The sequence below is a fragment of the Neofelis nebulosa genome, chromosome 1, assembly GCF_028018385.1.
Source record: "Neofelis nebulosa isolate mNeoNeb1 chromosome 1, mNeoNeb1.pri, whole genome shotgun sequence".
Classification (NCBI taxonomy): domain Eukaryota; kingdom Metazoa; phylum Chordata; class Mammalia; order Carnivora; family Felidae; genus Neofelis; species Neofelis nebulosa.
In genome coordinates, this window is record NC_080782.1 from 83,172,638 (window position 1) to 83,189,441 (window position 16,804).

At 36.9% G+C, this 16,804-nt stretch overlaps 1 protein-coding gene across 20 annotated transcripts in view; it reads left to right on the top strand.

Annotated features, from left to right (window-relative positions):
• The window catches only part of MCTP1 (multiple C2 and transmembrane domain containing 1), a 535,749-nt gene that overhangs the window by 345,081 nt on the left and 173,864 nt on the right, over positions 1–16,804 (top strand). For all 20 annotated transcript variants that reach the window (XM_058727403.1, XM_058706103.1, XM_058716425.1 and 17 more), the window contains 2 exons: positions 9,485–9,671; positions 14,379–14,472. In XM_058727403.1, coding sequence (XP_058583386.1) covers positions 9,485–9,671; positions 14,379–14,472 — 281 coding nt within the window. The remainder of the gene's footprint in view (positions 1–9,484; positions 9,672–14,378; positions 14,473–16,804) is intronic.

Here is a 16,804-nt window from a genome sequence, read left to right on the forward strand (position 1 = left end):
ATACTTATACTTAAAAAATACTGAATTGTTGCATTTTTTTTAAAGTAGTCTACACTTTTACCCAATACTTATAACTTTTTCATCATTATTATATCCAAAGAGTTAATGCCCCCTGGTAGGTAAATTTTACAGAAAAATGAAATTACCATGAATAGAAAGAAACAATAATAACAGTGCTCTACAATGAATAGGGCACAATTACATTAGCTCACTTTTAGGGGATAACAAGAGTCGTTCATATTATGCCAGTTTTGTAGATGCAAAAAGTGAGGCAGAAGATAGATTTAGAGGTTGCTCAGCTAGTATGCATCTGGGTGATTGATCTGAGATTCAAATCCAGAACTCCTGGCTCTAAAGACCACACTCCTTTCACTTTGGTCTTGAACCCAGTATGTTCTGAAGCCATGAAGTGCTCAATAAAATGCCAGGTAGTCCATAAACCAACTCAGGTGGTCTACACAATAGTGCAAGTTTGAACAACACATTTTACCTGTCGCTGAACTACAAATATCAAGTAAAGGTGAAATAATGTTAATCTGCATGTAATTATTTAACTTTCTGATCACCTGCATTTTGGCAGGCAAGACGGACTGCCACCTTTACGATAATCAGCTAATAAATCCTCATGATTGTTACACTTTTATGCAGAGCAGTAATCTGAACAAATTGGCTGCTGACAGCTGCGGTAAATTGCCAAGAATGAGTGCTGTCAGAGAACAAGCTGTTTTTATGAACGTGCAGAATAAGTAAATCCTGTGTCAAGCAATTTTATTCAGTTGGAGTTATTTGCAACCCAATATAGCAAGATTTATGGCATTATTTATTAGTGTGCAAAATGCTTGTTTATCTTGAAAGTGGCATTGATTTGGGGTACATATATTTTCGGTTGGGGAATTGCTACTGACTTTATTTGTTGCATTGTTATCGGGGCTGAGGAGTTGATCCTGCCCATGAGAACAAAGTGCTACAGATGTAAGCTTTGCTAGAGAGATCTATTTCAACAAAATTTTTATTAATGGTGTTTGATAAGAAAAACTTATTCCAAATGGGCAAGTTCTGGATGAAGAACAAATGCTTCCAGAATCTACAACCATAAAAATAAATCTGTGACTCTTGTGTGTAATGCCAAAGGAAACAGAACGTGGGATGTGTAGGTGCACACATATGTGTTCCTTATAGCATGGCAAATGGGGAATACAGCCTTTGACTTTGGATATTAACAAAATTAATGTTCTCTGAAGGTTGAAGGTCAGTGCATTTGACACTCTATAGGCTCTGATTTGCATAGGTTCTTATTTATGATACCAATTCTCCAATAATTCTTTTACTTCCTACATAGAACGAAAACAATCCTCCTGCATTATTAATTTGAAAGCACAAAGACAGCTAGTCAGAAAATTCTAAACTGAAGAGAGTTTTTTCATGAAATCATTATATTTCACTATTTTTCTCACTGAGGATTGAGTGAAATATTTCATTAGTGAGATTGACCATATTTAAGGAAAGAATGGAATATGTCATTGATTCTTGTCTTGGTTTTCCATAAAATCAACCTAAGATTTCAATCTATTTTCCTGCATGGGTTACTATTCTTTTCTTCTGAAGACTTCCTCCAAAAGTTCATACTCAATGCAGTGTTTCATATACAGTGGGCAGAGTTTCCAAAGACAGCTTTCAGGCACCACCGTGTGTATATTAAATAGTTTACCTTCATGGCAGGCAATGGAGATTGTCACAAGTTGCTCTAATACAGCACTCTCCCTGAACAGAGTTAAACAGTGACAACTTCTAACAACAGAAAAGCAAGAGCAGCCTGAGCATTTTGTAATGTCAGAGATGGTGTAAAAACTGCATAGTTGTGAAACTTGAAAACACGTTAGTGGTTACGTATTGTAGTCTTGAAAATGCAAAAATTCTAAGGAATTGTGTATTATATTGATCCATAGTATAAAATTTTGTAATATATCATGTGTTATTAGTCTTACTAATGTAAAAGCGTTCTCATATATTACAAAATCTCAAAAAGCTTCATAATGTTATTATTACATTTGGCCACAATTATGTAAAATATGTGTTGTTGTTGTTTTTTTTAATTACCACCCCCCACCCCCACCAAAGAAATTCCATAGAGGCTTGTCTTTCTATTCTGAAGACTTTGTTTTCAAATGTCTTGCTAATCATGATGGCTTTATAATATCATAGCTAATACTTCAAGGCACAGCACACACTGAACAAGTTTATTGTCAACGTAGATGTAAATTTCTATTGCAAATATTGTCTTGATAATTTGGGGTTGTTTGGGCTGAATTCTTGCTAGATCTGATTAGACCATCATTGGTTTGTGAATCAGAATGTGGCTGACATAGAGCTCAGCTAAGAGCAGAAGTGGTGTCTCTGCAGATTCTTGTTTATCATTCTGCTCACTGGTGCTTGTTCAATTAGCATTATCTTCAATCCACAGTTTCTTTACTGGGATCTTTTAAAGCCAATTGTCCATTTTGTGAGGATTAGTTCAGTTAAAACTAGATTATATAATCTGTAAATCCATTTAACAAGGCATATATGAACTGCAATTCGATGAAAGCAAGTCAGCAAGTAAGGGGGCCACTGTCTACCCCTCTATGTTATGTAGTTCCTACTCTTTCCTAAAATACTTACAGGCCATAAGTGACATACCTGATGCATGGGACACCTGTGTTAATGCATATATTAAACACTTAATAAAGCTTGATTCTTGCCCTGTTTTTAAATTAAAAAAAAAAAATCCCAATAGTCCTAACATTTACTCCTGCACCCCAGTGTTCTCACACGTATGTACATGTATACGTGCAGGGTGCTAAGCTCAAGACTATTTCATCTGGGAGGAATATCACTGGTCACTAGTTCAGGCACGGCAGATAGAAGGACAGAGGAGAGAAAAAGATGGTAAGAGCACTGAAATTTTACTCTGTACTCTTAAGGGGAAATGTCACCAAATAAATGTGACATATTTCTTTCATGTGACTAAATGCATACAGTTTTTTAAAAGCACAAAGAACTTTAAGGTTTCATATGGAAGTCAGGAAACTTTCAAGTTCTTGCCATCATTAAATTTCTCTGAGCCTCAATTTCCCCATTTGTGGAATGAGAGAAAGTAGCTTTGAAATCTTCAGTTTCGAATCTGTTTTGATTCTTCTATTGATTGAGGGACTGATGAGCTGGGTTCAGAATATATAGTAAGTTTTTAAATTTTCCAACATCAAACCGAGGCATATACAATAATAAAACCACATATTATATTTAGATAGTACTTTCAACTTTTCAAAGTACTTGCTCATCTGTTACTCCTGTGTTCTTACAACTCTATGCAAAGAGGAGGCATTTAAAAAAATTGTTTTCAATTTTTTAAGTGAACAAAGCTGATGTACAAAAACTTTAAGTGACTTGCATAATAGCACAATGCTAATGAATAAGCTTTATTAAAAATTTGGTGTTCTGAACCCCTGGTCGCAGAGTCTGAAGCCATTTGAACTTTGTTCAAGGCAACACGCTGAGTCTGTGGTAGTTCTGGGAAAAAGGAGATGAGAAATTAGTGGGCTTAGAATGACTGAGTTCCTAAAATCTAATAGAGGACACATAACAGAGGCCTGACACACTTAAATAGTTCATGAATAAATGGGTTAATGAGTGAGAGAAACAAGTGTTGAAAAGAAATCAAACCCCTTTCTAGGGGGATAATAGAGGGTGGTAGAATGGGCACATTACACACTAGCCCTGGTCTGCTACTGTCACCGTGGGTAAATTTTGGACCTCTCTTCACTTCCATATTGTCCATAAGTACTTTAATACTTACAAAGCATCAACTATATTCTGGGTGCTATGCTAGATGCCTGCCATTCTGCCAACTGCAGGTTATTTCATTGAGAATTATTAAACTTGGCAAGCAAAGATAGATATATTAGCTCAGGCAGAGGGTTGCTTTATCCAAACACAAAGAAAGAGCTACGCCCTAGCATGGATGGTGGGAGAATCATCAGCTGTCTGCAATGACTTGAGTCATAAGTGTGAGTCAGCAAACGACAGCTGATGGTAAGTCATGGAGTGCACCATTGCCTTGTTAAGGATATTTCAGAAGTAGTGGGAACCTAGGGGAGGGGTGTAGTTAGGTTTGTGTTTTAGACATCTGTTACTGAGGGGATTGAATTGTGTCAATGGTTTTCACATTAGCCAAACTCCCTAAAAAAGAGAGTTTGAGGCAATGATTAAGTTCTGATGCTTTATTGGGAGATAGAACCCCGGGCACTGAGAGTGAGAGACAAAAAACATAAGGCAGGGAAGAGTAGGCGGCAATGCAAGGCAGTATATTGGTGGGATGGCCACTGTTTCCTGAGTTTCAGAGACAGAGCTGGTTGCTATGCACCCACCTGGCCACATGTGGACAGGTAATCTGGAGAATCATCCTTTGAAGCAGTCTGTGAGAGGGAGAGTGTTGTGGGGAGTTATCTTCCCAGCTACTATTCCATTAATCTAAGTTCACCCCACCAGAAGGCTATTGTTGCATCTTGTTTTTCTGGCTCTTGATCAGGGAACCAGATCCCACAACCCACCGTATGGCTTGTCATCCAAGTGAGGAAGTGGTCTTAGAAGTCAGAAACTTGGGACATGTGGCCATTAGGCCTAGATGCACAATGGCAGCCAAGGGGAGTGCCCAGCTTATTTTGGCAAGTGAAAGTTGAGCCAGTCCTAGATGGAAGCTCCATGAGGACTCAAGCACAGTTAATCGGTCATGATGGTGGGATGAAAAGCAGACCCTCAACCAAAGTCACAGTTGAGGCAAAGCAGGCAGCGGATGACCCATGACCCAGGAAGCCTTGGTTCCAGGAGAATCTAAGGGAATGAAAAGATGTATCCAATAAGTTTTCAGCTTACATGTGGAACCACAATATGAAAACAGATGTAAGAGAAGCCGTTTTATGAACTAGAGAGGAAAGTCCACACCTTAGTTTTTCACCCTTCTCCCCTCCACGGCAACTTTTGAGGTACCCCCTTGGAAGACAGTCTGAAAATAGATTATCTGCCCTCTAGCATCAACATAAAGGCTTTTCTGGAAGATGTGTATAATACGTTTGAAGAATAGTATTTTGTTGACTAAAAGATGAATTTGTTCTCTTAGGTTTTTGGTTTGTGGAATTGCAAAGAAAGGATGCAAACAAGTGTAAACATGGATAGAGTTGTAACACATTGTGAAATTGGGGGTTTTCAGGAATTTGAAGTTTATCTAGTTCAATTACCTCATATTGCAGATGAGGAAACTGGAATTCAAGAGAATAAGTTTTCTTGGAAAAGGTCACACAACTAATTAGTGACAGATGGAGGGCTGAAATGAAGGGAATCTGACTCCCTATCCTGGGCTCTTTTCCTTGAGTACATATCTGCGTATGTACTTTGGGACTTCATGAATTTGCTTCATTGTTCTTTAAATTTTCATTTTCACTTTGATAACAATGTCAAACCATTAATTTATGCCAATTCTGACCATCCAGATGACCACCAAGGACTTCTATATCCAAACCGTTGAATCTTTCCATCCTTTAGGAAATAACAGTACAAGGTTGCTAAATACAGGTGAATCTGCCTGTTGGGCTGCTATCCCAGATACAGACTGTTAAAAACAACAGAAATTTACTTCTCACAGTTCTAGAAGCTGGTAAGTCCAAAATGGAGACACCAGCAGATTCTGTGTCTGGTTTCCTGGTTCAGAGACTGCTGTGTTTTCTCTGTGTCCTTACATGGCAGAAGGAGTGAAGGATCTCTCTGGGGCCTCTGTTATGAAGGCACTAATCTCATTCATGAAGAGGTACTAATCTCATTCACCACCTTCATGACCTAATCACCTCACAGAGGCCCCACCTCATAATACCATCACATCGGCCAATAGGTTTCAACATAGGCATTTTGGAGACAAACACTCAAACCATGACACTGGTCTGTAGCAATAAGCACTGAATTTGGAACAGACTGTTGTGGGAGTTCTGTCTTTGTACATATTTATTCAACAGCAATAAAGGGGTAGCAAAGACTTTTTTCCACAAAATTCCAGCAATAATTTGATTTAATACTCACTTAATGCAGATTTCAGTGGTGCCATGATGCTAACTTCATTCTCAAGTTAACAAGACAAGTTGGCTCAGTTATCAGGCAACATTTCATTTAAAATAGCATCTGAGGATTACTCCTGAGCAGGGTTTTTAGATGAAGAGTAGAGCTGAATAACCCCAACTAGCAAAAAGAACCCTGGAGTCATTAATACTCTCTTCAATACATTTATATAAATAAGCATTTTCTACATTAGAATTATTAAAGTCAAAATTATGAAACATTAAATATAGGATAGAATCTGAGACCATTTCTACAAGAATACCCAATATTGAAACTTTAGTTGCAGCAGAAAAGCATAATCTTCCCTATAAATTTACAATGTTAACTTAAGTTTTATTAGTTTCATAGTTTTGAAAATTCAATTTGTATATTTTCTGAGTTTATCTTCTTATAAAAGCAATAATTTACAGTCTTCTTCTGTAGTTTATATATATTTTCAAAGTATAAAAATAACATAATTCCATGCTTCAAAACTGAAAAAAACTTCTGTTAAAAACAAGTCCAGATATTACCCAGTTTAATAACCAATGCAAATAGACACACTTCCTCCTGGGATACATGGTTACTTAGTGAAGGCTAGTCCAGGAAAAAGCCTAGATCTTGGATTCCACTGTGTCAGATTCAGGTCCCAGCTCTGCTGATAACTAACTGTATAGCTCCATTAAGTCATGTATCTTCTCTGGCCTTCAGTTTTCTCTTTGTTAAATTAAGGAGATTGTAAGGATCACAAATACCTATGCCTGTTGGAATCAGATACAGAGTTAAGTGAAATAGACCAGTTGTAAATAATAGACAGCATTAGGGATAGTAATTAAGTCAGAGGACATTTGCTCTGTCTTAAAATGTTTTTAAATCAAAACTTTTTTAGCACTACAAACAAAAACAGTATATCAATGGGCCAGATTTTATCTGAAAGTTGCCAATTTGCAACTCTTGGACCAGAGCATCTTTAGAGAAACTTCCCCAAGTCTAGAGCATCAAATGCAATGACTCTAACATAAATGAGGAGTAGGCCAGCATCCATATGACCAGTGTAAAATGGTAATAGCCAAAGAAGGAAATCTTCCAGAAAGCTGTGATGTATTTTAAGAGTGATACAGTGTCACACAAAAGAGTAAGGCGAGGATGAGACTGGGAAATGCATGATCCAAATGAGCAAAAGATCTTTATTCTTCCCAAATTTATCCAACCAAAAGTACTGTGTGAATTGTAATCCCTGTTCAACTCTCTAGTTTCATACTCCCAATCTAATCCAAAGACTCGTTTACATTCAACAAACTCCAGGTAGGCACTATGCCAGTTGCTGGAAAGATCTGTAGAAAATCATATTGATGTTCTTCCTTTTTATTAGAAAATGCATTTGATTGGTTGTCTTTCACCATTCCATTTTTCTCCTCAATTTGTTCCAGGTGTCATTGACAAGAACTTAATTCCAGTTAAAATTATAATATTAGACAAGGAATTTGGTATGTGTTTTCCAGTCTTCAGAGTTTAAGGAGAGAGCATGAAAGTATTTTGAAATGCATGTTATATTCGCGGAAACAATGAGGTTATTTGATATATGTTCTCACTTTAGGAAGATGTTTTCCAGACTTGGTACAGACTCTGATTTCCTGCTCTCAACAGTTAGCATTTACACACACGGACTTTCTGTCACTGACCAGGGCGTTTCCTTTTTTTTTGTTTCTGTACTCCCCTTCCTCTCAGATGTTTCTAGTCCCAGCTACCTCTCTTGTCATTTTTGATTGGCACAAATAAAAGGAAAATGTGACACTTTGGTTCAGTTTCTAAATTTATGCATACTAAAGAGATGTTTGAAACCACCTATAAGTGTTAAGACCCTATTTCTAGAAAATTTAATTTAAAAGCAAAACAATAGACAATAAATCAAGTAAAGAATAAGAAAGAGCAGGGTGCCTGGGTGGCTCAGTTGGTTCAGTGTCCGACTCTTGATTTCCACTCAGGTCATGATCCCTGGGTCTTGGAATCGAGCCCCTCAGCAGGCTCTGCACTGCAGGTGGAGCCTGCTTAAGATTCTCTCTCTCTCCATCTGCCCCTGTACCCAGCTAATTCTCTCTCTCAAAGAAAAAAAAAGAAAGAAAAAAAAAAAAAAAACAGAAGAAGGAGCAAACATTTAATCTGTCCCTGATGGCTGACTCCCCTGTTTATGATGTTACCACATTTATTCTTATAATAGGCTATTCCCTGTTATAAATTCCTTCTGTTCATATCTGCCCCCTCTTTCTCAGTTGATTGGCTTTGTGAGCACCTCAGTATCTTTCTCTTCCAAATCAGTTGACATTTTTATGAAAATAGCGTTTAGCTCTGAGCAAGTAGTTTATCATGCATGGGCTGCCATGGGGGTGCCTGGGTGGCTTAGTCAGTTAAGTGTCCAACTCTTGGTTTCTGCTCAGGTACTGATCTTACCATTTGTGGGTTCGAGCCCTATATTGGGCTCCACGCTGGCAGTGCAGGGCCTGCTTGGGATTCTCTCTCTCCCCCTCTCCCTGCCCCTCCCTCGCTCTCTGAATGAATAAATAAATAAACAAACAAATAAAGCATGGGCTGCCATGTTATGAAACCTGTATTAGAACAACTCTGTTATATAACCCTTGAGCTATAATATTTTTGGAGAATTTGTTTTTATTTAGATTTATGCATGGTGTTCTATGAATAACTGGCATGGTTTTAAAAATGAAAAACTTATGGCATCATAGTACATATTTTATTCATTGCTTAATAACATTTATGAATGAAGGAAGAATACCCATTGTTTTAAAACCTGCACAAGAATTCAGATTCTTGGTGGTTTGCTTCTTCTAAGACAGCTCGTATTAATCTTTCCGTAGGCAAAGCCCCACTAAACTAGTCTGTCTAGGGATTGAAAGTCCTACCGATTTATGAATATGGTCACCATGGGTAGCGATAGAATCATATAAGTATGTTTTTTTTTGTATCTTACAGGAAATAAGAAATTAGACACTAAAAATAATCAGGGTCTGAATTTTGTGAAGAAAGTGTGTTGACATGAAAGACGTATTCCTCCAGTGGCCCAAATAGTATTTCTGTTGATTTATTTTTCACATAGCTCTGAGCAGCCTGCCCTTTCACTGTTTGATGTGACAAGAAAGAAAGAAAGAAAGAAAGAAAGAAAGAAAGAAAGAAAGAAAGAAAGAAAGAAAGAAAGAAAGAAGAAAGAAAGAAAGAAAGAAAGAAAGAAAGAAAGAAAGAAAGAAAGAAAGAAAGAAAGAAAGAAAGAAAGAAAGAAAGAAAGAAAGAAAGAGAGAAAGAGAAGAAAAGGAAAGGGAAAAAAAGCCACTTGCTAATTCAAAACATTTGTTCCTAGGTGCCAGGTCGACCTGTCGGCTCTCAGTAGGGAACAGACACACAAGTTGGAGCTGCAGCTGGAAGAGGGTGAGGGACACCTGGTGCTGCTGGTCACCCTGACAGCTTCGGCCACAGTCAGTATCTCTGACCTCTCCGTCAACTCCCTGGAGGACCAGAAAGAACGGGAGGAAATATTAAGGAGATATGTACGTATGTAACCCTCCTCCTTCAGGATTATGTGTGACTAGTTGAGGTTGTAAATAATTCACTTGGAGTGACAGAAGTACATCTGCAAAGCTGTCTGACAGATGAATCAGCACAAACAGAAAGCTGGGCAAGTGCAAATGCCATACTTATTACCCTGATGTCTAGACACCCCGTCTACTCTCGAGTCTCTTCCAAAGTAAGTTCTAGATCCTGAGCATCTCCTCAGTGATTTTGTCACGCAGCACAATCATCATGCAAGGAAACTTCTCATAAAGGAAAGTTAGGTGTACACAACATTACTTTAAAATTAATCCATTGACTCTTTGTAATTGCCATTAAGAATTCTTGGTCTTTCCAAGTTTGAAATGGAATTAATGGAACCTACATTAATTAGTAGCTTGGTAACAAGAAGATATTCCAGAAATTTTATGTCAACTGCTTAGAAAAGCCTCACTTCGTTCCTTTATTTTATTTTCATTGAATATGAAATGTAATTAAAAGGAAGCCTCCCTACCTTTTGACCAAATGTAGACAGTGATTGGGTGGGATAGCGAGTCACTATAGTAAGTACCCTTCTCAAATTTTACCAAACCAAAATATTCGTATCCAAATCTACCTATTTCCCAGCATCCTCGCATTTTCCACCATGTAGTTTTCTCGAATCAACAGAGAGGGGAGCTCTTACTCCACCATTCTCTCTCATTGGAGACTCGAAAAAGTGAATGCCTGGGTACCCGTGAAGCCGGGGGGGAAAAAAGCTTTTCCACTTAAAATTACAAAGCTTGTATTGTACAATGCTGCCAGGTGTTTAGAAGGCTCCTCTAGACACTCAGCCATGAAACCAAGCTCTGACTAACAAAGAACCGCTTAATTTTTTTTTTTTAGATTCTAAAATATTCCTATTTGCTGACTGACATCCTTCCAATAACTGAATTTAATAAAGATGTACCTTATCAGGCTGTGCAGATAACATGAAGTGCTGGTACTAATGCTCTACAATATTCTTCAAACAGATTAGCAGGATGTGCGCTTCAGCAAATTTATTCTGGCTATCTCCACTGAATCAGCTGTCTGCTAATGCTTGTACAACTTATCCACCAATGGTGTTATCATAAACAGTTTAATAGAGGTGACTCAGCCAGGCTACAGAGTATATATTTTTAAACCACCTAAGAGCCCAACGTATTGTTGGGCATCTTCTAATATGTAATTGCAATTATGAAAATTATTTCACATTTTGGTACCCACAAAAACATATTCTCCTGTTACCAGAAGTGAGCCTCATGAATTGAAACAATTTTAAAGGAATTAATTGGTATATTAATATAAAGATTCTAGGTATTATGATACTGTACTTTATGGATGAATATTTGATACTATCCCGTATATTAGAATGATACTGCGGGCTCGGAAATTAAAAATAATCCAACTATCATTGATCCTTTTTTTTTTCTTTTTTGTTGGATGGGCTTCCTTAAATCAGCCATTTCCATTCAGAATTTGAATATTTGTTTCCACACTTTCTTTCAAATGTTAGTTATTTTTTCAATAAAATACAAAACATTATATGGATGCCCCCAGCTAATTCTCAGGTTATATGCTGCTCAATGTATTAAAAAGTGAACCATATTTAAATGCATCTTTTTTTTTTTTTAGCCCTGAATTTCAAGCATAGGCCTGTATTTCCCTCTAGAGACGTAGCTGCTAAGACGCTCCTGTAGGTGGTAAAGCACATGTGTTATAATTGCTCATAGCCATACAAGGACAGAGACCTGTAGTTTCTGGTTTCAGCGTGTTTCCTTTTTATCGCACAGGTTATGAGATGATGAAATGCTGTATCATGTCTGAAACATCACTTGTTTTGAAGAAACGTAAAAAAAGAGGTTATTTAGAGACTTATTTGTATGTTTTCCTGAGAGAACATGTGTATTTTTTAAGTTTTAGGTTAAACTTAAGAATTTGATTTGGCAGTGGCCATAGTAAGGAAAGTAAACGAATTGCCCCTGAAAAGGCTCTCCATTTCTGTCCTTCAGCTGCTCATTGTAAAGCATTGAAGCCCCACAAATTAAACAGACATTACTGTGGGAACCATTATTTGATCACCTCATTCTGAAAAGATGGCTAATTCCATCTTTTTTTTTTTTTTTTTTTTTTTTCTTTTAGGGGGAGGAAAGCAGGGAAGGTCAATAGGGGGCGGGTAGTAATGGGTAGTAGACCAAGAGCGATTGTATGACCTTTTCAGAACGGGTATGCGGAACCCTTGCTCCCCCTTGTCACAGTTTAAAAACCAGAGGAGCTAGTTTAGAGAAGAAGTTGTTAGCATTCCATTTTTATTATGACATTTCACAGTCATCTGATTTAATGTCCCTTGACCGGATTGTCCACCGTGAGACGATGGGCTTGAAATGTTATTTAGAGCATTGATAAAAGGTGAGCGGTTCTAAGATGACAGCGAGTCATAAGGCTGGTGGTGTGACATTAATTTTCTCCATAACAGAGATGGAATAAGACGTCACGGTGACAAGCTGTCAATCAGCTCTGGCCCCTCAGAGCATCTCTATGCCATAGGATGGGGTATTGCCTCTCCCGTAATAGAGCTGAACTGAGATGCTCTCCCTGACAGCTGCTGCAGCCATAGAGAAAATATATTATACAGCCTTTCATTAAAAAAATAAAGAGGACTCCTCTCCAGAGCATTTCAATCTTTTCCCATCTATTGAGGGCTGAAAGGATTCACAGCAAATCATAGATTCCTCTGCTATGGAAATTTCAGGCTTCAGAAGCCATCCAGGTTTTGAGGCCTTCTAAAATAACCATAAATAACAAGGCAGGAATATGTCTTGATGAAGCATTACTGAAAGGTGTATTTATAAACTGATATATTTAAGTTTTTTGCTTTTTTTTTTTGAATTCTTATTATAATCGATATGTCACTGGCCTAAACAGTTGAAGTTGGCAATAAATTACTGAGTGTCAGCTGACTGGAGGAAATAAAACGTTCAGACAATAATTACTACCCCAAATGAGAAGCAGAACATCAGAGCTGAAGCGTCAGAAGCTATACGTCTGGGCAGTGAGGTTACTAGTATTGAACAGTTCTCAGCCTGAAGACTGAAGGTATTTGTTTTAGACACAGTGAAACTTGGTGGAAATTACTCTTGAAAATTAAAGGACAGGAACCCTTTGATAAAACTCTTCTCTGTTATTAGGATAGGAGACTTACCTGGGGTATAATAATCCATAAACTCGTAAGCTCTGAGATAAGGGCAGGCTTCTCAAACCTGGTGTTACCACATTAGGAAGACAACAAACTCTGAGTTGTAACACCACTGTGTAAAGTTCCCACTGTTAAACCCTTAACTTACACTTAATTTAAATGGAGAGACAAGTGCATTTTTACTGAACGCTGTCCTTTGGGTAGTTCAAATAGATTTTTGGTGATAAGCAACTGTTTAAAAACAATAAAAGACTAAGCGCTAATCCTGTGCTCAACACCCTTAAAAGTTAGGCTCCGAGATTACACATATATCTGCATTGCCTCCTCTCAATATACCAAGATCATGGCTTCAGTAAACACTGATTAGTCATACAGGACTGATAAAGTTAATATTTCAGTAAGCTTCTGCTTGTCAGTATTCTCACATTCTTAATACAAGGATGGGAATGTTCTTTGGTAACAGTTTGATGACTTTGTTAGGTTATGCTCCCTGGTCTTATAGCACTTTAAGGATTATGATACAGAAGCCTTTGATTTACTGAGAAGAAATGCTGGTCTTGTCATGAGAAAAATGCTAGGAAGTGCAAATAAACGCATTTCGATGTTCTGTGTCAATACTTACTCCTCAAGTATTTGTGACCATTAATTAGGGTTCTGAATTATTGCACTGGTAGCCCTCTTCTAATGCCTTCAGGTATTATACTTCCCAAAGCACTACCATTATTAATTTATGAAATTTACGTTTTATTCTTTGGATCTGATTCACCTGTTGAAATTTCTCTACTTCTACTCATACTACAATGGCAAATAAAATTACAAACCTAAGAAAAATTATTCGTCACTTTTGATCTTATTTTCAGTGATCAATTTGACTTATTTTAGAAGATTATATATGATATTTCTCCTAACAGGCTTATAGAACTGTGTCAAACTTTTGAATTAAATATTACGAAATGGCACTTCATTAATTTAACCCTCATGCTGTTTCCAAAACTCACAAGAAGAAAATAACTGAAAAAAAAAATTATGTTAACTTGCTTAATTCTAAAGGCTGCAGTGTGTTACATAACCAACAATTTAAGACTCAGTATTAACAATCATTAGTCTCCAAACCATCATACCCGTAGATGAAAGATTTCTTGGAGTCCTTAAGTAAAGGAAATTGAAGGAAGGAACTATACATACACTCTTCTATATTTTATTGTTCATCATGTACTGATAATTATTTATGGGGAAGGCATGTGGTATTTTTTATTCTTTCAAAAAGTCTTGTAGAGCAATAATTACCTATGTAGATACATATGTGTGCCTATGTGTATGCACTCATTAATGATGGTGGACGATACTCTGTACTGAAGAAACACAAATACCCCTTTGAATCACTTAAGCAGCATCCTGAGATCAATCATAAAACTTAGTGTTTTCTCAGCACACTCTTTGAGACCCGCTAGGACCTCTCTTTCCTAATATCGATGTTGGGGTCTTTCAGAGCCCATTGCGAATATTTCACAACCTGAAAGATGTGGGATTTCTCCAGGTGAAAGTGATCAGAGCAGAAGGGTTAATGGTCGCCGACGTCACAGGTAAGAAATGAGGCAATTCTCCTAGTGCCTATATTTATTTATATATGTACATATATATAAATATATATATCAAGCAGCATGCAGGGTTCACACCATTTAATGACTAAACTCATTTCACCTGACTGGATCATCAAAGTAAATAATATAAATACAAAGTTTCAGGTTTGATCTTATAGGATTTGCCAACCACCCAGTTTTTATAGTGTCCCTGCTTTTTGAAAAAGTGTAATGTATTAAAAAATAAACAATAAATGACTTTTGAATCATTGCCTTCTCCACAGTTTGCCAGACATTAGTGGGAATATTTCTTCCAGGTTTCATCATTTCAGCACCTTGGAGTAATGCTACATCTCCTTCTCTCGGGCAGAATCACTCTTTTTGTTGTTCAAATTCCTTAGCACATCCCAGAGATAATTCTGGATCTACACTAAGCGTCTACCTTGTTCCACTTTTTTTAACAAAGAAATGAGCCTGTAAAAACACTGAAGTCTTATTTCTTGAAGCTTCCTAATTTAGATACTGCTGTTCCTGTGATATATTAATAATTGACTAATGATTATTATTTCATCAATTTCCAGAATTAAATTGTTGTTTTAAATTTGCAATTATGTGATCATTCATTTACTCTTGAATTTCATAGGTTTTGGGGAATATTATTCCATTCCTCAAGTTGTCTGTCTCAAGATTTGTTATCCATCTTGAACAATTTTTGTGTAAATTTTGCTATTCCTGAAAGAAAGCATCCTCTTAATAAGTTGTAGAAATGTGCTTACCATTGTGAGTGTTCAGCAAGTTGATCCTAATAAGGTAGGAGACTTACCTGAAGGGGAGAAATGCTCTTTTCCTACCATCTAAGAGCTTGTAAATCCATTACATGATTGTTGGTACCCTTCTTTAATGAATCAAATCTAAACAGAACAGAATCAAAACCAAATTAAAAGATCACATGCCTTAAAACTAAAATAGCAGATGCCTGCTCCAAAATGGCAATATTTTTAAAATTTTAATATTTGCATAGTGTCGAGTGACTTGATTGTGTGATAAAAATAAAAATGTTGAGAGTTTACAGTTTCTTTGAACAGGTGATTATCCACTCATTTGTAACCAAGAAGATAATAACAACTGTCAAATATTCTTTCAAGACAGGTGTACTTGAAAATAGTGGGAGAGAGAGTAATTTGTAATCTTTTTGCAAGTATGCCCACTTGGTTCCTCCTACTAAACAATTAGTGAATGCTAAATTTATTCATTTTCTTTTTTATTTATGATGTGGTTATATTCAAATTAATCCGGACATAATGTATTTCATTTTCTTTTCTTTTTTCATGTTGCATTTATTATTAGAACCAGCAGTCAACAGTGAATGATTGCTCTTTTTTTGTTCACTTTGGACGTTAACTTAAAGACTGGAATAGGAACTCAGTATTGCTTTTACACCAGAGAGGTTACACCTAACCTCTGATTCCCAGCAGCAGATAAATTCAGGAATTCGTGGCAGTGACATTCACCATCATGGGAGACACCTTCAATTTTCCTCAGGATTTTCTGTATGGCAGGGGAGCCCCCAGTGTTGAGCTGAAAACCTCTGAAGACAGGGAGAAATGCCTAAAATAATCAGTATCTCAGTGGGCACCTAAGTGCTAAGAATTATTACTGAACATTTATAGGGGGCACACTAATTTCTTATAAAAAATATTCCAGTCTCATTTACTTCAAAAGCTTAGACACCTGCCCATTACACAAGTTGAATGTAATTATTTAAGTTTGCTTCTCTTGGAGAGAAGCTGTCATTGCTTTTAAAACTCCATGAATATGCAAACTATGTTAACCCACTTGGCCTATACGCCACTATGGAAGTTAAAGTACATGTTCTTTCAAAGCTGTAAAAAATAGATATATTTCTTTCCTAATGGTTCTATGTAAATTAATGTGAATAACAATAGCCTTTTCCCTAGGGATTCAGTGAGACATAATTTTGATCTGGTAAAATGAACTTTAATTTGGGGAATACTAAATAACAGATTCTCCATTATTTTCCCTCCAGTTTTAGGATATAAATCTAATGATTCCTCATTCCACACTGACCTTATAATCTAATGTGCTCTGAATTGAACAAGAGAGATGTTGAACTATTCAGGGGCAAGAGGATAATTCAGTCTTTGACCTTGCTCACTCTTGGACCTTTTGTGGTCTTTATGACATTTGTGATGGTGGCAGAAACTGAGGACCACATATTTAAGTGAGAAAGGTCAGAATATACTACCAACTTTAAAAATAATCTTTACTTCTGGAAAGGATAAATACTCATGGGTAAACTGATCCTCCCTGGTCT